At 40.9% G+C, this 27,950-nt stretch overlaps 1 protein-coding gene across 1 annotated transcript; it reads right to left on the bottom strand.

Annotated features, from left to right (window-relative positions):
* Positions 1-15,213: 15,213 nt before the first annotated feature.
* On the bottom strand, positions 15,214-16,906 carry LOC127103479 (uncharacterized). The gene is made up of 2 exons (XM_051040731.1): positions 16,190-16,906; positions 15,214-15,252 (listed from the first exon to the last, which is right to left on the bottom strand). The coding sequence occupies exons 1-2, from the start codon at positions 16,904-16,906 to the stop codon at positions 15,214-15,216; spliced, it is 756 nt and encodes a 251-aa protein (XP_050896688.1).
* Between the last annotated feature and the right edge of the window lie 11,044 nt (positions 16,907-27,950).

The following is a 27,950-nucleotide window of genomic DNA, read 5'->3' as shown; positions in this document are numbered from 1 at the left end:
AATGTGAAATGGATTTCTATTGGGTTCCAATTCTGCTATGACTCGCTCGTCTTCACGATCTTCCAGATGATCAGCCTTCTGAAAAGGTGATTGGACTGTTTCCTACCCCTTTTGAAAGTTTCCAGTCACCGACATGAGATGAGATTCAGAACTACTCAGAACGCAGTCATTCGCTTAATCCCTAATTTTTGCCTGGATCGCCCTTTTCGGGTTTTCAATCCACCGGGATACCCATTTTTGCCTAAGTTGCCTTTTCAGGTTTTCAACTTACTGGGTGTACGATCTTTTCATTTTTAATCCTTAACTTTTGCCCGAACCTTTTCATTTTCTTGGTTCGTCAGGATGCCCATTTTTGCCTGGACTATTCTTTTTACCGTCCAGCGGGTCTATTTTATGCGAAGTATTTTTTAACTGCGTCTGAGTTCACAGGGGAAGTGAAGTCTTCACCATCCATCGTTGCAAGCATTAAGGCCCCACCATCGAAAACCTTGGTGACGATATACGGTCCCTCATAGTTAGGAGTCCACTTGCCCCTGTGATCCGTCTGAGGAGGAAGGATCCTTTTCAACACCAAATCTCCGACTTGGAAACATCGAGGGCGCACTTTCTGGTCAAAGGCTCTCTTCATCCGACTCTGATACAATTGCCCATGACAAATGGCTGCCATTCGCTTCTCTTCGATAAGACTCAACTCATTGAACCTTGTCCAAATCCATTCAGCTTCATCTAGCTTGACATCCAACAGGACTCTTAGAGAAGGAATCTCCACTTCAACAGGTAGGACTGCTTCCATACCATACACAAGGGAGTAAGGGGTTGCCCCGGTCGATGTACGTACTGAAGTGCGGTACCCATGCAAGGCGAAGGGTAGCATCTCATGCCAATCTCTGTACGTAACGACCATCTTCTGCACAATCTTCTTTATGTTCTTATTCGCTGCCTCAACAGCACCGTTCATCTTAGGACGATAGGGGGAAGAATTGTGATGCTGAATGTTGAAGTTCTGGCACAACTCCTTCATCATTTTGTTGTTGAGATTAGAACCATTATCAGTAATGATTCTTTCGGGAATCCCATAGCGACAAATGATTTCCTTCTTAATGAAACGGGCAACCACATGTCTGGTGACATTCGCGAATGACGCTGCTTCGACCCACTTGGTGAAATAGTCGATGGCAACAAGGATGAAGCGATGCCCATTGGAAGCAGTCGGCTCAATCTTTCCAATCATGTCAATGCCCCACATAGCAAACGGCCACGGCGAAGACATCACATTCAGAGGATTCGGCGGTACATGCACCTTATCAGCATAAATATGGCATTTATGACACTTCCGAGCATACTTGAAACAATCTGATTCCATGGTCATCCAATAATAACCCGCCCTCAACAATTTCTTAGCCATTGCATGTCCGCCGGCATGAGTACCGAAGGAACCTTCATGAACTTCCTGCATTAACATGTCCGCCTCGTGTCTGTCCACGCATCTGAGCAGAACCATGTCAAAGTTCCTCTTATACAGCACATCGTCTTTGTTCAAGAAGAAACTGCCTGCCAATCTTCTCAAAGTTTTTCTGTCATTGTTGGATGCCCCTGCAGGGTACTCTTGATTCTTTAGAAAGCACTTGATATCGTGATACCAGGGCTTGTCATCGACTACCAGTTCAGCAGCAAACACATACGCAGCCCTATCAAGGCGCATAACATCGATCCTAGGAGCATGGTTCCACCGAACCACCTTGATCATGGAGGATAGAGTAGCAAGAGCATCTGCCATCTGGTTCTCATCACGAGGTATATGATACAGCTTTACTGTTGTGAAGAAAGTCAACAGTCTTCTCGTGTAATCTCTGTAGGGGACCAGAGTAGGCTGGAGAGTGTTCCAATTACCATTTACTTGATTGATCACTAGGGCTGAATCTCCGAAGATGTCCAGAGTCTTGATTCTCAAATCAATGGCTTGCTCAATACCCAAGATACAGGCCTCGTACTCAGCTTCATTATTGGTGCACTCGAAGGTCAGACGAGCGGTGAAAGGCATGTGGGCACCTTTCGGAGTAGTAATGACAGCGCCGATTCCACTTCCTTTGGCGTTGACGGCCCCATCAAACGTTAAAATCCACTTTTCATCTGGATCAGGTCCCTCCCCAACAACTGGCTCTTCACAGTCTTTCATCTTGAGGAACATGATGTCTTCATCTGGAAAATCAAACTTCATCGGCTCATAGTCTTCAATCGGTTGTTGAGCAAGATAGTCTGACAGAATACTCCCCTTGATGGCTTTCTGGGATGTATACTGGATATCATACTCTGTCAGTACCATTTGCCAACGAGCAACCCTTCCGGTGAGAGCTGGCTTCTCGAATATATACTTGACTGGATCCGTCTTGGAGATCAATAAGGTTGTGTGAGTCAGCATATATTGTCTCAATCGCTTAGCAGCCCATGCAAGTGCACAACATGTCTTCTCAAGCATTGAGTATCTCGACTCGCAATCTGTGAACTTCTTACTCAAGTAGTAGATGGCATGTTCTTTCCTACCTGTCTCGTCGTGTTGACCAAGAACACAACCCATAGAATTGTCGAGTACTGTCAAGTACATAATCAGCGGTCTCCCTGGGACTGGAGGCATGAGGATAGGGGGATTCTGCAAATACTCTTTTATCTTTTCAAAAGCCCTTTGACAATCGTCGTTCCACCTAATAGCCTGATCTTTCCTCAACAATTTGAAAATTGGCTCACACGTGGCTGTTAGATGAGAGATGAACCTTGCAATGTAGTTCAACCTCCCTAAGAAACCACGGACTTGCTTCTCTGTTCTTGGCTCAGGCATTTCCTGTATTGCTTTCACTTTGTCAGGATCCACCTCAATCCCTTTTCCGCTAACAATAAAACCCAGCAATTTTCTAGATCTCACCCCGAAAGTGCACTTGTTCGGATTAAGCCTCAGCTCGAATTTCCTTAAATGCTCAAACAGCTTCTGCAGATTCACCAAATGTTCTTCTTCTGTCTGAGATTTGGCAATCATATCGTCCACATAAACCTCGATTTCATGATGAATCATATCATGGAATAGAGTCACCATAGCCCGTTGATATGTTGCCCCAGCGTTTTTCAGACCAAACGGCATCACCTTGTAGCAGAAGGTCCCCCATGGGGTTATGAAAGTTGTCTTCTCCATGTCTTCTGGTGCCATCTTGATTTGGTTATAGCCAGAAAAGCCATCCATGAAGGAGAATACCGAGAACTGAGCCGTGTTATCCACCAAAACGTCGATGTGAGGTAATGGGAAATCATCTTTAGGGCTAGCTCTGTTCAGATCCCGGTAGTCGACACACATCCGTACCTTTCCATCCTTCTTAGGTACTGGAACGATGTTTGCGACCCATGGCGGATAATTGGTAACCGCTAGGAACCCTGCATCCAACTGTTTCTTCACTTCTTCCTTTATCTTGACAGCCATCTCTGGTCTTGTTCTTCTGAGCTTCTGCTTGACCGGAGGACAACCTTCTTTGAGAGGTAAACGGTGTACCACAATGTCTGTGTCAAGCCCTGGCATATCCTGATAAGACCAAGCGAAGACGTCAACATACTCTTGCAACAATTCAATCAACCCCTTCTTTACATCGTCTTCCAAAGCAGCCCCTATCTTTATTTCTTTCTTGACGTCCTCGGTGGCAAGATTAATCACTTCAGTAGACTCTTGATGCGGTTGAATGACCCTTTCCTCCTGTTTTAGCAGCCTGGCAAGTTCTTCAGGGAGTTCACAGTCTTCATCACCCTCTTCTTCAGCTTGGAAGATTGGATTTTCGAAGTCGAAGCGAGCCATAGCAGAACTGTTATCAATAGGATCCGATGATGTGCATCTGCATGAGTGATGGTATGTGCTTATGAGTGTGAACAGTGAGTGAAAACTAAACAAAACATTGCCAAATATTTTTATTCTTTTGAAATTTTGAAAACTGCAAAAATTGAAAGACAGTGAACAAAATGTTTGAATGCAAAAGACGTCCTTCATTTATGATAAACAATGCAGGTATTCACATAGATGAGCCCTACAATGAGTCATCACGCCCTGGGCGGAACGTAAGACTTGGACATGCATGAATAAACAAAGAAAAATTACTCCTCTAGAAGAGTGACTTGGACAATTTCCTCGGAAGACCAATTGTTGATGACTTCACCCGGGATCCTCGGACGCACCCAGTTGTCGATGTCGCAATCACTATCCCCATTTTCATCGTTGATCGTAGAGATCTGGCCATATTGGATGACGCCAGCACTGGAGAAAGTAATCGGCCCCTGACGAGTCTGAAATGCTGAAGTTGTAGAAGTCAGCGCTGGTTGATACCCAATCCCGAACTTGTCGTCCTTCATTGGTAACTCCAACAGACGCCCCCAACCAGGAGCAACACCTGAATCCACCAAGGCTTGCGCCTGCTTGAAAGATGAGATAGGGGCTCCTGCTTTAACCCTTTCCACCGGAGCTGCATCCTTGATCTGAACTGACTCAAAGGCCTGACAGAGAGTCTCATGAATTTCACCTTCTACCTCTATGTACTTGAAGGTAGACATGTTACTTACCAATATGTCCTCCTCACCACAGACGGTGACAATTCTTCCATTGACTGGGAACTCGATCTTCTGATGCAGTGTTGAGGAGACTGCCCCAGCATTGTGGATCCAATGACGACCCAGAAGGCAATTGTACGAGGGACTGATATCCATCACATAGAATACGGTGTTGAAGGTTTGTGATCCAATCTGAATTGGCAATTCTACCTCTCCAAACACCAACCTCTTAGAACCATCGAAGGCTCTCACCATGAGATCGGAAGGTTTCAAGATCAAACCTTCTACTTCTAACCTTGACAGGGCTCTCTTGGGTAGCATATTGAGAGAGGAACCTGTATCCACCAGAACGTGAGATAACACGGTGTCTTTGCATTCCATTGAGAAATGCAAAGCCTTGTTGTGATTGCGTCCAGCTGGTGTTAGGTCAGAATCAGTAAAACCCAACCCGTTGCTTGCATGAACATTTGCAATGATCCCTTCTAGTTGGTTTACTGAGATCTCCTGAGGCACATATGCAGCATTAAGGACCTTCAGAAGTGCCTCCATGTGTGCCTCTGAACACAACAGGAGTGAGAGAATGGATATCTTAGACGGCGTCTGAATCAACTGATCGACTACCTTGTAATCGCTTTTCTTTATGATTCTCAGAAGCTCGTCCACATCCTTCGCAAAAGTGGGCTCAGAGCCAGCTTGGGGTGCAGAGGTACCCTCATTTACAACTTGTTTGCCTTTGGCCTTAGCCGCGGCATCAGCACTCTCACTTTGGGTAACGGGTGGTGAGAATAATCTACCACTCCTGGTGAATCGCCCGATTCCACCAACATTGTCCACTGCGGGACCTTCAACTTCGAGTTCAGACTTTTGACCCTCTTCTACCTTCAAAGGTCGTTCCACCCCATGATCGTGTGTGTATACACTCCCCCCATAATGCCACGGAATGGCCCTTTCACTGGTGAAAGGTAAAGGACCAGGGGTTGTGATTGTCATAGCGGCCGGTCGCACTGGTGGCACTGGTTGCGCTTCTGGCACACTGATCTGATTAGTCGGGTAAAAGATGGTGATAGTAGCGACATCATAGTCATACTCGGGAATTTCATTCATTGAAACAAAAACATTCGGAACACCGGAATCAAGTTCAGTTACATCAAGATCATACACAATGTTTGGTATATCAGCCATAACATTTGAAAAATTAAATACATCAATGGGAAATACACAATCAGCAGGAACAACATCTGTGAATTCTTTAACAGCATCTTCAAATACCTCTTCAACTACCCCTTCAGCAAACTCTTTGACAGACAAGTCTTCAACTTGGAGGGTACCATTGTCAAGCAAGACCTGGATACCCTGCTGCAGCTTCAAGAAACCCTTACCCTGTGTAGCGCATTATGAACAACCTTTCCCACAATCGGGGAAAACATCGGCCTTCAGCAAGCATTCCTTAATTTCCAACAACGGAGTCTTCAACTTCAACACATCCTTAACGGACTTGGCTTCTTCTTCCAGCATATTCACGTTTGCACCACCATGCTGTGGCATGGGATTGTTGACGACATTAGGAACCGGTGCAAGGCTGATAGCCTTTGAATCAATGAGGTCCTGAACTACGTGCTTAAAAGCTTTGCAGTTCTCGATATTGTGGCCAGGTGCCCCAGAGTGGAAACTACACCTAGCATTGGCATCGTAACCCACCGGAAGTCTACCAACAGGAGGAGCCAGAGTGCGTAACTGCACAAGTTGTAGCTGTTGAAGACTAGCAAGCAGTTGAGCGCACGACATTGGAAGAGTGTCGAAACGCCGGTCCATCATCCTCTGCCTCTGCTGATAGGCGGGTCTGTTACCTGGTTGTTGTTGTTGTTGATACTGAGCTGGCTGACGTTGTGGTTGTTGTTGATACTGAGTTTGTTGACGTTGTGGTTGTTGTTGTTGTAGTGGTGCTGCAGCTGGAATGGTCACAGCCGCAACATACGGTTGTTGATGATAGTTTTGAAAATTATTCCTCCTGTTTTGATATGAAGACACGGCATTCACACCCCCTTCCCTCTGCTCCTGTCCTCCCAAAAATGGCTTCTTTACTCCTGATGAAGATCCACCTCCATTGTGGCTCTTGTAGGTCTTCAGGTAATTCTCTACCCTCTCTCCAGTAGAGACCACATCCGCAAAGTTGGAGGCATTGCACCCCACCAGACGCTCCAGGTAAGGTCCAGGCAACGTATTCATGAACATGTTGGCCATTTCCTTTTCCAACATGGGAGGTTGAACACGGCAAGTTGTCTCCCTCCAGCGTTGAGCGTACTCCCTGAAGCACTCATTGCTTTTTAGAGACAGATTCTGGAGTTGAGTTCTGTCTGGGGCCATGTCTGCATTATATTGATATTGTTTCACAAAAGCTTCCGCCAAATCCCTCCAGCAACGGATGTGGGCTCTATCCAACCTCATGTACCATTCCAGGGATGCCCCATCTAGGCTGTCCTGGAAGAAGTACATGAGTAGCTTCTCATCATCAGAGTATGCAACCATCTTTCGGAAGTAAGCTTGCACATGGGTCTTCGGGCAAGAGCTACCATTGTACTTGTCGAAGATTGGGACTTTGAACTTTGGTGGAACCCTCACGCCTGGGACCAATCCCAAGTCAGAAACATCTACCCCCAGGGGGTTTTGTCCTTCCACCGCCTTTAACCTCTCCTCTAATCTCCTGAACATGGGATCCATGCCATGGCCCATGCCAAAGTCTTCTGGCAGCAAGAACTGATCATCTTGATCATCGTGGATGGGTTGTTGATCAAGGTTGTTATGTGGGATCGGGACAGGCCCCGGTCCATTAACCTCTGCATTTGGAGGATCAGTCACGACCTCTGGTTGAGTAGTTGCGGGATTCCTTTGTATCATTTGTCTAATCTCTTGCTGTCCTTGCGCTACTCCCTGAACCACGTCCATGAACTGGTTCATGCGGACCCTCATCTCAGCAAGTTCTGCTTGTAGACCCTCCATAGCTTTCTACTGGTTTCTGCGGGTACCGTACCGGTGGATTCCTGAATCAGCTATCCTGAAAGTGGAACACCAAATAATATGAGAACACCGCGGCGACACCTGTTATGCAAGAATATGCAAATGAATATGTTAATGCAATGACATATTTATCACTTCCAAAAAGGTATTCTACCCCCTTGATTCCGGTCTCACGAGAAGATCGAGCTATAGATAAACTTCGGAGATCAAGATGCAATAGAGAGAAGGTCTTCATACAGATAAATTCAAAGAGAACGGCCTTAGCCAATAGTACACCAAAAGAGGATCTCCACAACAAGCCTGTGGATCATCATTACACAGCAATAAAGCAATAAGTAAAAGGAGGAACAAAAAATCAGGACTCAGCCTCCTGTGTACAAATCATAAGGACTGCTCCTCACTTCAGCCAGCAATGCTATCGTGTCAGGATGATCTGGGAATTCTATCAAACGCCGGATAAGTAGATTCCTTTGGTGAATAACTCCATCCAACTCGTTGATGTGCTCTCTGTAGTAATTCCCATCATCTTCTCCGAATACCTCTTCAAGTCTGGATTTCTTCAAACCTGCTAACACCTTAAGTTCTTCAATCTGTCCTCGAGCCTCATTGAGTTGATCGGTGATGTAACCATTGGTAGAACGGGCGCACAGGAGCTCATTGTTCTTTTCCTTTAGCGAAGTCTTTAATTTCTCCATCTGACCAGTCAGTTCGATCACCATCTCCTCCTCCTTTTCCTTCCGAGAAGTTGAAAATGCATCCCATCGCTCTTGCCACCCTGCCAATTTACCATGAGCGTCCATTAATTGTTGCTTGACTCGCTTCAACTCAGAACTGGATGATCCCAAGGCCTTGTCTGTCTTCCTGAAGAATTCCACCTCCACAGCTAATTTCCTCTCTGCTTCCTCTTGCAATCTGACGGCTTTCCCCTTCTGATATTCTGCCTCATGGAATTGATGCATATAGTCTTGCAACTTCACACTTAACTCCGAGTTTTCAATTTGAAGCTCCTCCATGGCTTTCTTCAATTTGTCATACTCCTCTCGGCTCACCATTGTCGACTGCGCAGGAGTAGGTGGATACAGAGGTTCTTCTATAGGAAACGGCAGACCCAACTCTTCGACTCTTCCTTGAAGCCACTCTCCATACTGAGGGTAAGTTCTACAATCTCCTTTTCCAAGCACAGTTCTTCCTCTCTTGATCACCTTGAGCCAGGCCTCAGCTGCCTTACGGGATACAGTCAAATCAGGCGAAGAATGGAAAAACAGAGATTCTTCCACATCCTTTTCCAAAGGCGGAGTTCTTAAAGCATATCCAAACTGTCTGACTGCTAGAGAAGGATTATAGTTGATTCCTCCTCTTCTTCCTACCAACGGTACATTTGGGAAGTTCCCACAACTGTGAATAATATCCGCCCGAAGCAGGCTCCGGTCAGACCACCAAGAAATATCTTCAGCTCTCAACCCCATCAATCTCTTCGACCAACTCAATGAGTCCTCGACATCAATGAACGCTCCTGATTTGGGTAGGTGAGAAACGAACCACTTATACAACACAGGCGCATAACAATTCACCAATCCTCCTTTTCTGTTCTCATTCTTGTGGTGCACCGAATGAAAGAAATCTCCTAGCAAGGTCGGCACTGGATTTCCCAACACGAAGAGGTGTATTGCGTCCATGTCCACAAATTTGGCAACATTAGGGAACAGGACAATCCCATACACACAAAGAGCCAACACAACATTGAAACCCCTCTGGTCACCATCTTCAAGTTTCTTCTTTGCTTCCCCTAGCAAGAAACTCAAATGAAAACCACTGACTCCTCCCTTCTGACACATATTAGCCTTCAAGATTGATTTCCCCAAACATGTGGCCGAAGAAACCATGCTGAGATCGGGCAGAAACTCAGAACTGTAGAACAACAACTGTGACTTGATAGGAACTCTGAGAAAACTGGCAATCTCCTCCAAAGTAGGGACCAAAATATAATCCGGGAATGTGAAACACCTCAATGGAGGGTCATAGAACTGCAGCAGTGTAAAAAGAGCATCGTGTTGATCTTTGGGGAGAACCGTGACGAAGCTTAGAATCAAACCGTAATCCTTCCGGAATCCTTCCGGAATCCTTCTAGAGAATCGTGATCCATTAACTTCATCAGTTGTTGAATAGGCTCCAGACAGACCACTGGAAACTTGTAGGCGACATGTCTCTTTCTGCCAATGTCCATCGTAGAAAAACCCAGAGAACCCCGACCGGAATCAAGAAGAAGATGTAAACCCCCTAGAAATGGATAAACATGTGTTAAATGATATGAATGCAGAATGATGCGATGCAATGCAGTGAGATGGAAATCAGGACTGCTGTATCCGCTTGAGCAACTGTCGGGTTGCACTGTCTGAAGAGAAAACCCACTGAAGAATATAATATAAGATCAAAACTCTGCTCCAGAAAACCGGGTTGGTTGGAGGTTAAGGTTTCCTGAATTTAGCCCGCCCCTCACTGGTAGGTTCTAAGAACAGAAGTTTCTCAACTTCAGCCCTTCAGTCGAGAATAATACGTTTACCACTAAAGGTTTGGCATTATTACGGGATAAAAGACCTCTGCTGACTCCCCTCAACAGGATATCCTAAAGCAAGTTCCCAGTCTCGGGGTCCTCGGATTGAGCAGCGAGAATGCGCCCACCAGAGCTAACATAAACGCGTCTCGGAGGAGAGGCCTCGACTGAGTTCTCGGGAAATGGTCACCAGAGTCGATGATTTCTAAAGGAATATCTGTCGTTATGGAACACCCATAGGACAGAATATATCCAACAGAAACCTCGTCTGGAATGTGGGTCTCATGAACAACTTAACGTAGCAACATACCACGCAAGCCTCATGACTATCCACTCTAACACCTATGTGTACACTCAAGCCTGGGTAGTGGGCTTATCTCTCATAGAACAGTCCCAACCCAACAAACAAACAACCCACAGATACAGCAAACATATGTACATGAATGCAATAAGGTAAAGCAGGTAAATGCTGAAAATAAATAATTGTACAAAAGAATAAACACCCAACAAACAAGAAACCTACAAAAGCTAGGAGGGACTCGCTTAGGGAAACCGGGTCCCCAGCAGAGTCGCCAGCTGTCGCAGCCTGAAAAAATACAGTGGTGCGAAAAAACAACCGGCGAAAGAAAATGACAGAAGAGTCGCCACCGTGCGTTATTTATCCCAAAGGAGGGAAAGGAAACGCTCGAAGTAAACCTGGAGAGAGGAAAGGAAAAGACAAGGTCTCGCAACCAAATCTTGGGTTCGGGAGTCGATTATGCGAAGGGAAGGTATTAGCACCCCTACGCATCCGTAGTACTCTACGGGATCCACTCTTGTTGTTTCTTGTCTAAAGGGTGTGTGTTTATCTAATGTACTATTTACTAAAAGGGTCAAGAGAAAAATGACTTGCACGGATGTCGCATTCATTGCATACGTATCTCATCTGGAATGAGAATCAGAGTCTTCGTAGCTCGGCTACCTATGGGTGAAAGAGATGTGTGCTCGCTAAGACATCACGTCTTATGCCTACATATCTCATCGGGAATGAGAATCAGAGCATAATGTAGTTCGGCTGACTACAGGAACAAAGGTCTCGATTGCAACTAGGGCAAGAGAAAGGGAAGGTCTCGATCGCAACGAGGGCGAGAGAAAAGATCGCAATAAGGGCGAAAGAAAACAAGGATTAGTTGTTAGTCGTTAGTCAAACTCGGCAAGACATCGCGTCTTGTGCCTACGTATCTCATCTGAACATGAGAATCAGAGTTGCCGTAGTTCGGCTACATAGGGACGCCAAACAAAACATACGCAGGAAACCGATTGCCAATCGCTGGACTTATGTCAGACTCCACACAAACAGGCAAACATGGAAACCGAATGCCAATCGCTGGACTTACATCGGACTCCGAACCAACAAACACACACAGGAAACCAACTGCCAATCGCTGGACTTATGTCAGACTCCTACACACACAAAGGGTTTAACCGGACGCTGAATCGTCAGAAGCAACAACAAAGTTGAACAAACAAGCTAGCAGGGAGTCTGGTACTCGAGCCTGCTAGCTGTCAAGCAAACACACACAAAGAAAAGGAAAAGAGTGCCCGGAGAGATCTCGCACGACCTCCTGCCTACGTACCTCATCTGGTATGAGGATCAGAGCAACGTAGTTCCTCTTTATAGGGATTGCCATCTGAATATGGACTTACAAAGGAGGACACCAGTTGTGTCAAAGGAGAGTGGGCAATGTGTTCACGTCCTAGCAGTAGGTGTCGCAGCTCGCTGAATCGAGTCTTAGGCAGTTACCTCTTTGCAATAGAACGGACTACATGCCACAAGATCGGAGACGCTCAGAAAGGTCTAGAAGTGGGGAAGCTCTGCCCTAGAGTTGTCATGCAATATGTACTTAAGTGTTTAGGATTTACAAATGGGAATATCTACCTAATGTTAGCATGCAAAGAATATGGGAATTCTACCTATGTTATCATACAAAAGAATAAGGGAATCCTACCTATGTTATCATACAAAAGGATATGGGAATCCTACCTATGTTATCATACAAAAGAATAAGGGAATCCTACCTATGTTATCATACAAAAGGATATGGGAATCCTACCTATGTTATCATACAAAAGGTTCTATCTAATGGGTGCTACCTAATCGAAACAAGAATCGACGAATGGAGCAAGGAGAAGTGTTAGGGATAAAGGTAGATGGCGATGCATGAAGCAATCGACTTACAAGGTTGATGGCGATGCATAAAGCAATCGACTTACAAAGTTGATGGCGATGCATAAAGCAATCGACTTACAAAAGGGTGGATGAATACGTGTTGGTTCTGTTAGGTTTTGAAAAAATGATTACTCGACGTTGGATCGAGGTTTTGATCTTGTTTTGAAATGGTTATCGGATGTTCATTTTTATTTCTTGTATTAACAGATGAATGAAGAATGAAAGAATATTATACATTTCATGGGAGAGGGATACATTTGTTATGAATGGGGATTGTTCATGGCAAACAAACAATAATACTACATGCCTCAAACACCATACAAAGGCCACAGTTAATCAAACAAGTAAGATATAAACAAGTATATAATCGAATCAAATAATCAAAGAATGAAATAATGAAGCATTAAACAATGTATGAGTGTAAGTGCAAAGGAATCGGCTCATTGTAAGAAAGCCCAAGAGTAAGCTATGTGAGGTCGATGGCGATGCTTAAAAAGCAATCGACTTACAAGGGTGTAAAAAAATGGGCTCGATATTAAATCGAGAAAAATATGATTTTTATAGTTTAAAAATGGTTTTGAATTAAATTAAAATACAACAACTTTACATTATTAACAAAATGAACATATGAGTGTAATAAAGGCATAAACATAAAAAGAAACGAAAATGCTAAAAGAAAAAATAATATAGCTAAAAGAAATAAAATGCCAAAAAATGCCACACATGAGTATTGAACCCACCCCACTCAAGAATATACACACTGCCCTTCTCCACCAGACTACTTATGATCATCTGCTACTGTGATACTATGTTAAATATATAAACCGAGATAAAAAATAAAAAATAAAATAAAAATTAAGGACAATAACAGAAAATACTAACATATAAAACCTTTTTATGTTTTTGTTTATTTCTATTAAAACAAATTAAATTAAATAAATTAAAAAAAAGATTAAAAAAGAAAAAAATAACGAAATGGAGACGACGAAACAGGAACTCGTCTTCCTCACTTCTCCCCCACCTCACGAACTCAACCTTCCCCAACAATGGCAATCTCACGAACTCGCCCCTCTCGTCCCTCTTATGACATCACTCATCAACGAAACCCTCTCACGCTCTCAAACTCAGCGAATCAAACTCTCTCAACTCTCACAAATATTTTCAATCAACAAGCATATGGGAAGGATAAAGAGAAAGAAAGAGAGGTTCTTACAAAGTGTCACTGCGGTGGTGGTGAAGGATGCGCAGAAGCTGGCCTCCAGGTAAACGATTTTGGGGTTTTTAGGGTTTTTTCTCAGATTTTCGCCTCCACCTCCCTGTTGTTAGTTCCTCTTTTTTTTTTGGATTAGGGTTTATAGTCTCTTTTCCGCCTCCAAGTTCTCTGTTGTGCCCCCCTTTTACTGATTTCTCTTTCTCCTTTTTATGCTCTCAGCTTAGGGTTTCGAATTGGTGCCCTTGTGTTCAAAAGCGTATCTCTGCAAAATCCTCTTTGATGTTCTCAGTTTGAATGGGCTTGTTTAATGCTAAAACCGAAAACGGTATTCTGAACTCAACCTTTCTTCTTCATTTTTGTCTCTATGCCAAATTGGGATATTTCTGACTTTTGCACTTTGACTGTTGGCTAATTAACTTTACCTTTTTACTGCAGTGAAAATGGTGTCTGATGAATTTCAATTTTGGTTCTTCAGCTTGTTAATGGTTTGCTGACAGTAGGATGATGATGCAGAATGTCTTGAATATGGCTTTTGCAACTGGACTGTTGTATGATGTTGTGCTTCTACAGATAAGTACCATCGTGGTTTGGTTTTGTAAGGTTGTTTGCATGATGAACATGATTGTTGTTGTTTGCTGCAGGTTATATCACAATTCTTGGTTGGCTCAAGGAAAGGCAATGATATGCAGTAGGTTTTGTGTTGCATTTGCTAGGTTTGTGGTTAGGTCTGTTTTAGGCTTAGTTGTATTCCTTTTTTTTGGAAATGCTCCAGTTGGTTTGAAATGGTTTAGGTTAGGTTGTTGTATGTTGTGTTCCTGATGTGAATTAGTTGTCTGCTATAGGATAAATGTTTGACTTGTGGGGTTTACACTGCTATCTGTTTAGAACCCATTGCCATGCTTGAACTGATATGGTGTATTGGTGATGCCAGCTACAGGTATGAAGATGGTTTTGCATTTCCTTGGCTAATGATGCTCTCGATGCAGGTTGGATGGTTGAGCCAAAGACCTATCCTGGACCTCTTTGAATTTCAAGGTTTGTGGTTGGACTAGGCACTGGTGTGGTGTATAGGTTCATAGTGTTATTGTTGTTGTGAAAATCATGATTACATCCATATTGAGGCACATCTCATGGTGTGGATTGATAGGATATGTGTTTGCACTAAACCTGCATAATTTATGCACTGATTTGTTCTTGTTTCTGGTTTTGAGCTTGTGCAGGTCTGGCATTGCAGCAAGGCACAACAAGGCAACTGGCTTGGCAACGTGTTGTGTGTACTGCAGGTATTGAGCACAGTCACCGAACCATACTCATGGCATGTTATCTTTGTTAATTGGTGTTAGTAGTGAACTGTTAGTATACTCTTTGTGATCACTGTATGCTTGGTATTTGATGACCTGCAGGATATTGTAGTCATGGTGGTTATATCATTGGACTCAAACTGCAAGTAGCTTGGAAGTGGATGAATTCTGCAATCATAACCATTGCACTTCACACTAGTTTAAGGGGTTGTCTATATTGTCCTTGTCCTACTGTCCACTATGCTATTGTTCACATCCCCTGACTTGGACAGTTTGGCAGCATGACTTTACATTGGCTCTCTGACTTTGTGGATGCAGGATTGCTTATGAATCTGGTTGTTATGGCTTCATGTTAGCTTCTAGACTGGCTATGATGATGTTGTGTTATGGCATGTGTGATGTTTAAGTATTGTGACATGATTTTTGTTAATTATTTTGGCTTGACCCTTCAAATGTATGCTTTTTTCACTGAACTGTTTTGGATTGTTGGGAAGGATGTCGGTGTTCTTGGAGCAGGTTTGTTATAGGTCAGGGCTTGATGTTACGCTTGGTGTAGCAGGGTGACTAAGGTCTGCAGTTGGCCTTATTCTATTTGGTATTGTGCTAACCGATTCTTGTAGGTTGTTGCAGGATTGGATCATAGGCCAGTTGCGACAGGTGAAGGATATTCTGTCCCTAAGTCCAATCTGGTCAATGTTGCGGCAGCAGGCAAGGTATTCCTTGATTTTGCATTGTGCTGCAAACCAAGAGCTTGCATTCAGTGGCTAATCCCAATGTGAGTTTGCACTTGGTGGATACATTTCCATTGTAACATATAGATGTGATAAATGTAGGCATTTCCATCGCCCATAGCTTGGCCTGCAGGTTTGTCATGAAGCTTGCAGCAGGCTCAATTTGACTTTGTGAAGGTAAGTGGTCCTTTGAACCTTGATCAATGGCTTAGGTGGTGCATTGCCCCTGTTATGATTGGGTTGTGACTTGGTTCCATGGCCCGTCGGATTAACCACGCTTTTGGCCTAATGCAGCACTTATGGTTTGACTTGAAAATAAGGATGTGTTTCTTGTTGCAGGTTGCAGTTTCGTGTGGTGATGTTGGTTTGTTCCAAGTTGTGTGCCTTGATGCACTGCTTGCTGCAGAGTTTATTTGGTTTATGGCATGAGGTTCAGCAGGTATGGCCTATGGCTTGAGACAGTTGCAGACATTCATGGTCTTGCTGCAGTTTTGGCACATGACTTGGCTTTGGTTTTGTAGGTTCACTCATGGACATGAATGGAAACTTGCATTTGAATTAAGCAAGGGAGCACACATGGACTTGCAATAGGTATTGTTGACCATGATTTAGCAACATATCTTGAGGCTCTTGTACATGATCATTTTCAGTTGGTAGGCAGAAATTGGAATCCCTGGGATTATTTCCTGCGGCTAATTTTCCTCTTGAAATTTGCACTGCACTAATCTTTTGAATTTCTCTTTGTTCGTTATCATTCAAAGTTGTTCTTTCTTGGGCCTGCCTTTCTTCCATGGCACTAGTATTCTTAACTGCAGCTGCTGAAAGGTCTGACCAAATACGGGTGTGGTCAGACGGAAGCTCTGATGCATTCAATCTGCAGTTCTCTTGCTGCAATGGAGATTCATTTCTTTCTTCAGTTCGAGCATGTGTATTGTTAGGCACCACTGGAGGTTCTGATGCTGCACCTTCATGAAGCTGAGATGTTAACATGGTTGCCAGTAAAAGGGTAGCATCAAAATTCGAATTGGACCCATCTTCCAAACCAAATTTAGGTGCCATGAGAATTGGTTCGCCAGTTTTCTCAAAATGTAAATGGATATCAGTTTCACAGCCCTCGCAAAATGAAAGAAATGCCTTCAGTTCTTTTACACTGAAAGTCAAATCTACAGGGTCCCCAGTATGAACATACTGCATAAACTTCTCCTTAGGATCTATCCAGAGTTGGGTGTGTAGCAATGAATCATTGTCTTTGGTTGGGTTGAAGTGGTTATGACCTGCTGTTTTTTTGTATAACTTGACTACTCTTATAGGCATGGCATGAACATAAACATGGTTGGCCAAGGATAACTTGCAAATGAAGCACTCATGATGGAAGCAAGCAAACATGAACAATGGAGTGATGGATTAAGGTTCATGATGGAAGACTTAGGATTTTAGGATGCAAAGAGGTTGTGTTGACTTTGGTCAAAGTTGACCAAAGTCAACAATTGGTCAAAGTTCATTTTTTTGTATCTTTCTTGTAAATGGAATTCAATGGACAATTATGGGTGAATTTTTGGGTTGACTTTGGTCAAGGTTGACCAAAAAGTCAACTGTTGACCAAAGTCAACAGTTGGTCAAAAATGCCAAATTTTGTATTTTCTTGTATGGACTCACATGTAATGGTTTACAATGACATGAAATGGATTGAAATGGATTAACAAATGGTTTGAAGTTGGTTTCCAAATTGTTTTGTCTTATGACTTGAATGTTTGACTTTTGAAAAATCTTGACTGATAATGCACATGAACAAGGCCATGAAATGAGACCATAAGGTTAGGGTTTTGACATAGTATCCATGAACCAATAATATGACTGGCAAGTAGCTAGAAACACAAGAAACTTGGTTTTTTTTAGATGACCCAGACCATAGATGTATCCACAATCACAACACCATGACTTTGGATCAAAAACCAATCCTCATATAAAACCAAAGTAAGGTTAGACCAAGCATGCCAAACAAACATAAAAAATTTAGGACCAAAATCGGGGTATGACACCACCAGCTATATAACCTTTGGTGATGGAGAAAAGGGTGAAATCAAGGGAATTGGCAAGCTTAACTGCCCTGGAGTCCCTAATCTTGACAATGTCCTACTTGTTAAGGGACTGACTGCAAACCTAATAAGCATCAGTCAACTGTGTGACCAAGGTCTAAATGTAAACTTCACTAAAACTGAATGTCTGATTACTAATAAAGAAAATGAAGTGATCATGAAAGGAGTTAGGTCTAAGGACAACTGCTACATGTGGAGTTCTCAAGAAACTGGTTATTCTTCAATGTGTACTCTAGCTAAAGAAGAAGAAGTGAAGATATGGCATCAAATATTGGGCCATCTGCATCTTAAAGGTATGAAGAGGATTATATCTATTGAAGCTATTAGAGGAATTCCCAACTTGAAGCTTGATGAAGGAAGAGTTTGTGGGGAATGTCAGATTGGAAAACAGACAAAGATGTCACACCAGAAGCTTAGACATGACACCACTTCCAGAGTGCTGGAACTCCTCCATATGGATTTGATGGGACCCATGCAAGTGGAAAGCCTTGGTGGGAAGAAGTATGCTTATGTATTGGTGGATGACTTCTCCAGATACACCCGGGTCAATTTTATAAGAGAAAAATCTGATGTATTTGAAATCTTCAAAGATCTTTGTCTAAGACTTCAAAGAGAAAAGGAAAGTCAAGTTATTAAAATCGGAAGTGATCATGGGAAGGAATTTGAAAACAACAAATTTGATGAATTTTGTGCATCAGAAGGAATTAGTCATGAGTTCTCATCCCCCATTACTCCCCATCAAAATGGTGTGGTAGAAAGGAAAAATAGAACTCTTCAAGAATCAATCAGAGCTATGATTCATGCTAAGAAATTGCCCTACCACTTCTGGGTTGAAGCTATGAACACAACCTGTTATGTTCACAACAGAGTAACCTTGAAGAAAGGGACTCCTACTACCTATATGAAGTCTGGGCAGGGAGATGACCTACAGTCAAATACTTCCATGTGTTTGGTAGTAAATGTTATATTTTGACTGATCATGAACAAAGAAGGAAGATGGATCCCAAAAGTGATGAAGGAATATTTCTGGGCTACTCAACAAATAGCAGAGCATATAGAGTCTTTAATTCCCGAACAAAAGTAATGATGGAATCTATCAATGTTATGGTTAATGATCAACAGACTGATGTCACAGACGATGTTGAGACATCTCCAAATGATCCCCCAGCTGATTTCTCAGACAAAAATAATGAGAGTGAACCTCCTCAAGCTGAACATGAAGATGACAAAATCAACAAAGGACCCTCCATCAGAATTCAGAAGGATCATCCCAAAGATCTCATTATAGGAGACCGAAATAAAGGGGTCACAACTAGATCAAGGGAAGTGATCTCACATGGTTGCTTTGTGTCCAAGATTGAGCCTAGGAATGTCAAGGAAGCCTTGACTGATGAGTTCCGGATCAATGCCATGCAGGAGGAGTTAGGTCAATTCAAGAGGAATGAAGTATGTGAACTGGTTCCAAGACCTGAAGGAATAAATGTCATAGGTATAAAGTGGGTGTATAAGAATAAATCTGATGAGCAAGGGGTGGTTACTAAAAACAAAGCAAGATTAGTAGCACAAGGATATACTCAAGTTGAAGGAGTGGATTTTGATGAAACATTTGCTCCTGTAGCTCGCCTTGAGTCCATTAGACTATTGCTTGGAGTGGCATGCATTATGAAGTTCAAACTGTTCCAAATGGATGTAAAAAGTGTCTTCTTGAATGGATACTTAAATGAGGAAGTATATGTTGAACAGCCTAAAGGATTCATAGATCCAAATCTTCCAAAGCATGTGTACAAGTTGAGGAAAGCCCTCTATGGTTTGAAACAAGCTCCTAGGGCTTGGTATGATAGACTCACAGTGTTCCTCATTAACAATGGATACAGGAAGGGAGGTATTGACAAGACCCTATTTGTTAAGACTGAAGGAGGAAAACTCATGGTGGCTCAAATATATGTGGATGATATTGTGTTTGGTTGGATGTCAGATCAGATGGTCAAACATTTTGTTAAACAAATGCAGTCTGAATTTGAGATGAGCCTTGTTGGAGAACTAACCTATTTCCTTGGGCTACAAGTCAAGCAAATGGAAGATTCTATCTTTCCATCTCAAAGCAAATATTCCAAAAACATTGTTAAGAAGTTTGGCATGGAGAATGCAAGTCATAAAAGGACACCTGCTCCTACACATCTGAAAGTCTCCAAAGATGAAAATGGTGTTAATGTAGATCAAAGTATATACAGAAGCATGATAGGAAGTCTGTTATATCTCACAGCAAGTAGACCTGACATTGCCTTTGCTGTAGGTGTTTGTGCTAGATATCAAGCTGAACCAAAAGTCAGTCACATAAACCAAGTGAAGAGGATACTGAAATATGTCAAAGGCACCAATGACTATGTGATGTTGTATACTCATGGTTCTGGATCTATGCTGACTGGATATTGTGATGCTGATTGGGTTGGAAGTGCTGATGATAGGAAAAGCACATCAGGAGGATGTTTCTTCTTAGGGAACAACTTAATATCATGGTTTAGCATGAAACAAAATTGTGTGTCCATATCCACTGCTGAAGCTGAATACATAGCAACTGGGAGTAGTTGTTCTCAACTGGTTTGGATGAAACAAATGTTGATTGAATACAATGTCACACAAGATGTCATGACATTGTACTGTGACAACCTGAGTGCTATAAATATTTCTAAGAATCCTATTCAGCACAACAGGACAAAGCACATTGATATTTGTCATCACTTTATTAGAGAACTAGTGGAAGAGAAAATCATAGCCCTGGAGCATGTTACTACTGAAATGCAATTAGCTGATATATTTACAAAGGCTTTGGATGCTAATCAATTTGAATGTTTACGAGGGAAATTAGGGATTTGTATCCATGAGAATTTATAGCAGTTAATTTGGAGTGGAAAAGGTAATAAAAATATTGTCTGCCCACTTAAAAGAAAGTGCCCCATTTATGGTAAATCATTACCTAGTATTGGAACTACCATCTATAGCATTTTTACACGCAACCTCAGCTCAACCACTTCCATCTTCATCAAACTGTATCGACCATCTCTGCTAGGGCAACAAAAATTCTTTCACAAGCTCAACAAGATGTCACAACATCCTTCATCTTCTAGTTCAAAACCTGCGCACAAAGCAAGAACACCATCCATGGATTTTCTTCATGAAGACATTTTGGAAGTTATTCCCCTTTCAGTCATCCCAAGCGACGCCCCTGGTCCATCCTCCACTGCAGGGCATACTCAAGGTAACAACTCTAATAACCCTACCTCTAAAGATGACATGCATCATACTGATCGTGTCATTAGAAATTTGGTCACGAGGATCCTAAGTAAAGGACACTCAGTCAAGGGAGTTTCGACTCCTCTATCTAGTAGGGACCCCTCACCTGAGGTGGAACCTCACAATGAGAAAGATGATGATTCATCTAGGTATGAGAAAGATATTGCTGCTGAGGGACTGTGTTCTTTAGGGAAAACCTTGCCTAGTAAGAAATCTGTAGATGCTTCTCAGAAGCGTGCCTCTGGTAAGAAGGTGATTGACTTGGAAGAAGAAATCTCAGATGATGAAGATGACACCTTGCTTCATCACTTGGAGCCAAGGGTTGCTAAGAGAATGAAGACCAGGAAGGGCAGGTATGTGGCTGAGATGATGACAACCAGAACTAGTAAGGAGGGTACTACTGTGGGTCCTTCAAAGTCATGGAGTAAAGTGGAGGTAAAGAAGAGAAAGATAAGACAAAGTTCTGATTCAGAGGATGATGTTGAAGACGATGTCCCAGACATGTCTCCTGTCAAAAAGCAAACAGTTAGAAAATCTCCTGTTAAAGTTGTTGTTGTACATTTGGATATCATTTCCTTCCATCTGGAAGATGGTGCAGCTAAGTGGAAATTTGTAATACAGAGGAGAGTAGCTGTGGAAAGGGAACTGGGAAAGGATGTTGTGGAAGTTAAGGAGGTTATGGATTTGATCAAGTCTGTTGGTTTAATGAAAACAGTTAGTGGGTTACCCCAATGTTTTGAAGGTCTTGTTAAGGAGTTTGTGGTGAACATCCCTGAGGATATTGCTGACAAGAACAACAAAGAGTTTTGCAAGGTGTTTGTTAGAGGAAGGTGTGTAAGGTTATCTCCTACTATGATCAATAAGTTCCTAGGAAGAGGAACAGAAGGTGCTTTTGAATTAGAGGCCATAAACAATGAGGTTTGTACGAAGATAATTGCTGGTCAGGTCAAGGAATGGCCAAGCAAAAAGCATCTCTCTATTGGCAAATTAACTGTAAAATATGCTATCTTGCATAAGATAGGGTCAGCCAATTGGGTACCAACAAACCACATCTCAACAATATCTAATGCTCTTGGAAGGATCATATTTGCTATTAGAACCAAGCTTAACTTTGATTATGGAAGGTTCATGTTTGAGCAAATTGTCAAACATGCTTCCACAAATGCAGTGAAGCTGCCAATTGCTTTTCCCTCAATAATTTGTGGGATAATCCTAAGCCAACAACCTGGTATTTTGAGCACAAGTGATATCCCTAGTAGAATAAAACCTCCATTGTCAGTTCATTACAAGTTATTTGAAGGAAGTCATGTCAATGACATTGTCATGACATCTGCTATGAAGAAGCTAACCTCTCAAGATCGCCTGATTGCTGAATTGAAAGAGACCTGTAGGGAATTGGAGACTGGGACAAGGGTGGTTAAGGCTAGGAAAGAAGCTTTAGAGGTTCTAATTAATAACTTGGAGCAAGGAGATATGGATAATGTTGGTGAAGCCAAGGAAGCAGATGCCCACACCTCAAGTGAGAGGTCTGAATCTCAAGATAAATCTAGTGGCAATTCTGGATCTGAACGTGATGAAGTTGCTACCTCCTCAGACTGAGTTGTGGTGAATATGGTCCCCCTATTATGATGTTGTTCTAGATGCACTGATGTTTGCTGTTTGATGATTGTTGTTGTTTTTGGCAGTCTTGTTTGATGCCATGATGTAATTTTTGGGTTCTTTGTGATTTCTCTGGATTTCTTTTTATCTCAGCTGATATAGATGTGTATAATTATGGTTCTGTAACACCTGACAATTTGTTTTAATATTTTATATGTTATAACATTCCTTGTGACATTCTCTGTTGGACTAATAGACATTTATTTTGTCTCATTGGTCTCTTTGGTCTATTTTGACTAAAAAGGGGGAGAAGTTAATATATGGAGAACTGCAGTTAATATATGGAGAGCTGATGTTAATATATGCTGAAGTAGCTAGGCTAAACAGATGATAGCTGATGTTGAACAAAATAATGTTCTGTGTTGTACAAGTGATGTTGAAGGAGATGTCAGATGGGGTGATTCTGAATGTTACAAGTGTTGTTGAAGGAGATATCTGTGTTGAATAGACTTAGGGGGAGAAGAAGCACATATGTGCTTAATGTGTGTTTACTAGTTGCTATTATAGCTAGTAATTGTGTGGTTATAACTTCTGTTGCTGCTTAACTGTTGATATGTTTTTATACTCTTGTGAACAAATGGACTGATATATGTTTTAGCCAAAATTTGCCAAAGGGGGAGTTTGTTGGTTCTTGTGTTGGCAGCAATTTTGGTAAAACCTAGAGTGTTCACAAGTTGTCACATATGTTGTCTTGACATAAAATATCATGTACCTGCATGATGTTTAAAATGTGATTATGCAGGATTTTACTGAGATGTCAGACCCGATGTCATGACATTTGTATACAGAACATTCAGTCTGAATGTTATGTATTATGTGATTGCATTTTTAATGCAAATCTGTGTATGATTGATGAGATGATTGAACACGCTATCAATCAGTAATTACAACTAGATAGACCTATTTTCCAAAGAGATATAATCAACTGTCATGAGAAGATATGAATGGAAAATAGTTTTAGGGTTTTATGATGTCCAAGCCCAGCCAAATGCTTCTACAAAAAGGACATGGAAAACCTGATTTTACACACAAGAAATAACGAACGAAATATTGAGAGAGAATAAGGGTTTTAGTCTTGTGTGGTCGTGTGAATTATAAGCCATTCAATTCATACATAGATGATTGAATTGGTCTGATTTTGGAGTTGTAATTTGTCCACTCTAAGCTTTGAAGCATGGGTGAGTGTTTACTTGATTAAAGCTTTTAAGTAAGATCAAGTATGTGTCTTTGAAGAGTGTCTTCTTTTCATTGTAATTCTTGTTTTATATCACTGATGTGATTGAGGGGGAGTGAGTAGTGTCGCGGCGGGATTTTTCACGAGATTAAGTATTGATTGAACTTAACCCGTTTGAAAAATATTTTAAATGCAAGAGTCGCCACCGTCTTTTATTTTATCCAAAAAGAGGAAGGGAAAAATAACGATAAATCCCTTTAGAGTTACGGGTTTGGGGGTTGGTTATGCAAAGGGAAGGTATTAGCACCCTCTACATCTGTGGTACTCCACAGGAACCTTTTTGCTTATGTTTATGTGAATGCTTTGCTTTTTTCGCTTTGATCGTTTGATTGGGGAGATGAGAAAAGAACTTGATTTTATTGCTTTTGGACTCGATAAAGTCGTAGACTTCATGCCTACGTATCTCCAAGGCGCAATGGAGAAATCAGAATCCACGTAGTTCTCCCAAAAGAAAAGGGGAAAGTCTGTTTTGTTGATTTTAGATTGGCGTGTCTTGCCATCTCTTGCTCGACCTAGGCGGGAGGCTTCGAGACTGACACGTCCTTTTGAAAATGTTTTTAAACTGAAAAGTCAAAGCTGACAAAAGATTTGAATGAGCCTAAACCCTGAAACAATAAATAAATGGGCTCATTATAAGGAAGCCTAAGAGTAAGCTTGTGAGTGTGTGAAAAGGGTTTCTTAAACGGCGACCGTTGGAATCGCATCGGGTTTCTCTTTTTTGGATTTTTCGATTTTTTAACATAAAACGTGAACAATACGATTAAACACACAATACAGAACATAAAAAATGCGAGAAAGTAAACTATTACAACACAGTTAGCTATGAATAGTTAGTATTACGAATAGTTAGTGGAGTTAATCGAGCTGAAACTGAAACAAAACGGTTAGTAACAACATAAACAAATATAAAAAACAATATAAACATTTACTTTAGACAAAATAAACATTTGATATAAACAAACATTTAATTAAAATAAACATTTAAACAAATAATTAATTTAACTAACATTTAAATAAAACATATATGCAAAATAATAATAAAAGATAAACAATATTTAGTAAACAAAAGTAATATATATATATATATATATATATATATATATATATATATATATATATATATATATATATATATATATATATATATATATATATATATATATATATATATATATATATATATTTAGACAATAAATATATAGTAGACAAAAATAATATATATGTACATTTAGACAAATAATATATATATATATATATATATATATATATATATATATATATATATATATATTTAGATAAATAATATATTAAAACACATGTCGGCAAGCCGGAACTTTGCCGATTTCAGAGATAAGTGAAGAATATTACCTTGTGTGAAGAGGATGAACTTCTGATCGTCCAAATGATCGACCGAAAGCTGGAAACCGTCACCGACGCAGTGCTGACTGCCTTCGTGAGTACCTGACTTCAACGTTGCTTTTGATCGGTGAAACGAAGCCGGAATGAAATGAACCTTAGATATTTGTGATCTGGACTCAACGAACTTCAAATATATGAAATCGGTTTTGTGTTTCGGTGAATAATCGGGACGATTTTGGGTTACCGAAAATGAAGAACAAGTGAAATACGGTAATGCTTTTGGAAAAATATTTCTTTTCAATTCTCTGTTTCTCTCACCACACGTTTTTTTCTTTACTGATCCACCTCCCTCCCCTTTTCTTACTAACAACATCTATATATATATATATTTAGATTACTTAAACAATAAGAAACCTAAAAAATATATAACATAAATTAATAATATATATTTAGATTACTTAAACAATAGGAAACCTAAAAAATATCTAACATAAATTAATAATATATATTTAGATTACTTAAACAATAGGAAACCTAAAAAAATATCTAACATAAATTAATAATATAATTTATATATTATATAATAATAATAATAATAAACTAATATAATATTAATCCTAATTAAATAAACTAATTAACAACTAAACACAATTAATATTAAGCACAAATAATATTAAACGGCACACGATTAAAATACGATAAAATCGAGCGACACGAACGCGATAAAAACGATGACAATTTGCACAGCAAAACAGACAAATTGATAAAACCAATAAACCAGTAAACCGGTAAACCAGTAAAATCAACAACACGACTCAAACAGACTCGATTAAATCACACGGCACAACACGTAATTAAATAAATAACCCTAGGCAATAATAAAATCAACACGACATCACGAAAACGCTGACAAACACAATCACAAATAATCGGACAATACGAAAACTCTAATATATTCGAAATACAGTCAAAATACCGACAAACAAACAATTAAATAGATAAAAACGCACAAAACCTAATCGAAGCGATGCCACGCACAACAGAGATAAGCGAGATAAATACGAGGCAACGATATCGGCCAGGTTTTGCTAAAACAACGAAATACAACACGGTAAGCAATGAAAACACACAAAACCTAATCAAACCAGTTGTCACGCGAAGTTTAAGAAATTGAGATGAATACGAGACAACGAGATTAATCAAGATGTGGTCAACAAAGCCAAAGTCAAATTTTGGGGTGCGACAGATGCCCCTATTTAATTAACTTAGGCCAGATAGCCGGAGGCTATCGAATGGTGTAAGGTAATTAAATATGACAGACGCCACAAAATTTGACCGCAAATGCATGTATGCATGATGCAAAAGACAGACAGACACAGACACACAGGAGTGCAAACTCTACTGGGGAAGGACATACACCGACTCAATGTATGAAGGTAAACACTGAGAATACTCAGCTGGGGAAGATTCACTACCTATTCATAGATGGAAAATAGGAGGAAAAGAGATATCGACTCAATGTTGACGATACATCACTATCTCATAGATGAAAGTGGGAAAAGATCAATATAACAAGAGTACTGATGTGACAGTACATTACCAACTCAATGATGGAGGTAACAGAAAAGATGAATACCAACTCAAGGATGAAGGTATAACAAGGGCATAATAAGAATCGAATTGCGTTAACTCATGGTTGACAGCTCACTACCCACTCATTGATGAGGTAAACAGGACATGCCAACTCAAAGTTGAAGGCAAGCTTCAAAAGATTGATAATAACACTGCTAGGGAAATCAAATTCCAACTCATTGATGATGGTGTAGATGAAGAATCAGATCTAAGGATCATTGTGCAGACTTACAGTTGAATGCACACTACCAACTCATTGATGAGGTAGACAGAGAAATGCCGACTCAAAGTTGAAGGCAACCACCGATTCATTGACAAAGGTGTTTAAAAGAATTTAGAACATATTTTCCTGGAGATGTTTATCATTACCGACTCAAAGATGACGGTGGAAGGACAAAATGTACCTAACTCATAGATGAAGGTACTCCATCAACTCAAAGACGAAGATGGAATCAGAAGTTATCTATGCAGACTCAAAGATGAAAGCACACTATCAATTCAACAAGGATCAAACATACCCTACTCATAGATGAAGGTACTCCATCAACTCAAAGACGAAGATGGAATCATAGGAAAATGTGCGAACTCAAAGATGAATGCATATTACCAGCTCAAAGTTGCAGGTACTTCACCAACTCAAAGACGAAGGTGGAATCAAAAGGAATCTGTGCTAAACTCAAAGACGAAAGCACGCTACCAGCTCAAAGTTGCAGGTAGAACCATGGAACTTTCTGTGAGGATGTTATCAACTCATAGATGGAGATAGTAATTAATTTATCCGAGGGATAACAAAGGTTACCACTCATGGATGTAGGTAACTCAAGTTTGTAACGGGTACCAACTCAAAGATGAAGGTAGAAAGGATTTGGACACAATATCTGTCATGTCTGTTTTACTGAATGAGAGTCACAAAGACTATATTGTTGCCTTCTTTTACTGGAAATTTCTGAGCTTTATCTGGAGACACGAGGTTCAAACTAGGATAGAACTAAAATGAAACGGTCAAACAAGACTTCAACTGAAGAGGAATGAACTCATCAGGATTTACAACTGAAACAACCATCTTCCACGAGGCATAGATCTCTGT

This window comes from Lathyrus oleraceus, chromosome 7 (assembly GCF_024323335.1).
Source record: "Lathyrus oleraceus cultivar Zhongwan6 chromosome 7, CAAS_Psat_ZW6_1.0, whole genome shotgun sequence".
In the NCBI taxonomy this organism is placed as follows: domain Eukaryota; kingdom Viridiplantae; phylum Streptophyta; class Magnoliopsida; order Fabales; family Fabaceae; genus Lathyrus; species Lathyrus oleraceus.
This window is presented reverse-complemented; position numbering and strand designations above follow the sequence as displayed.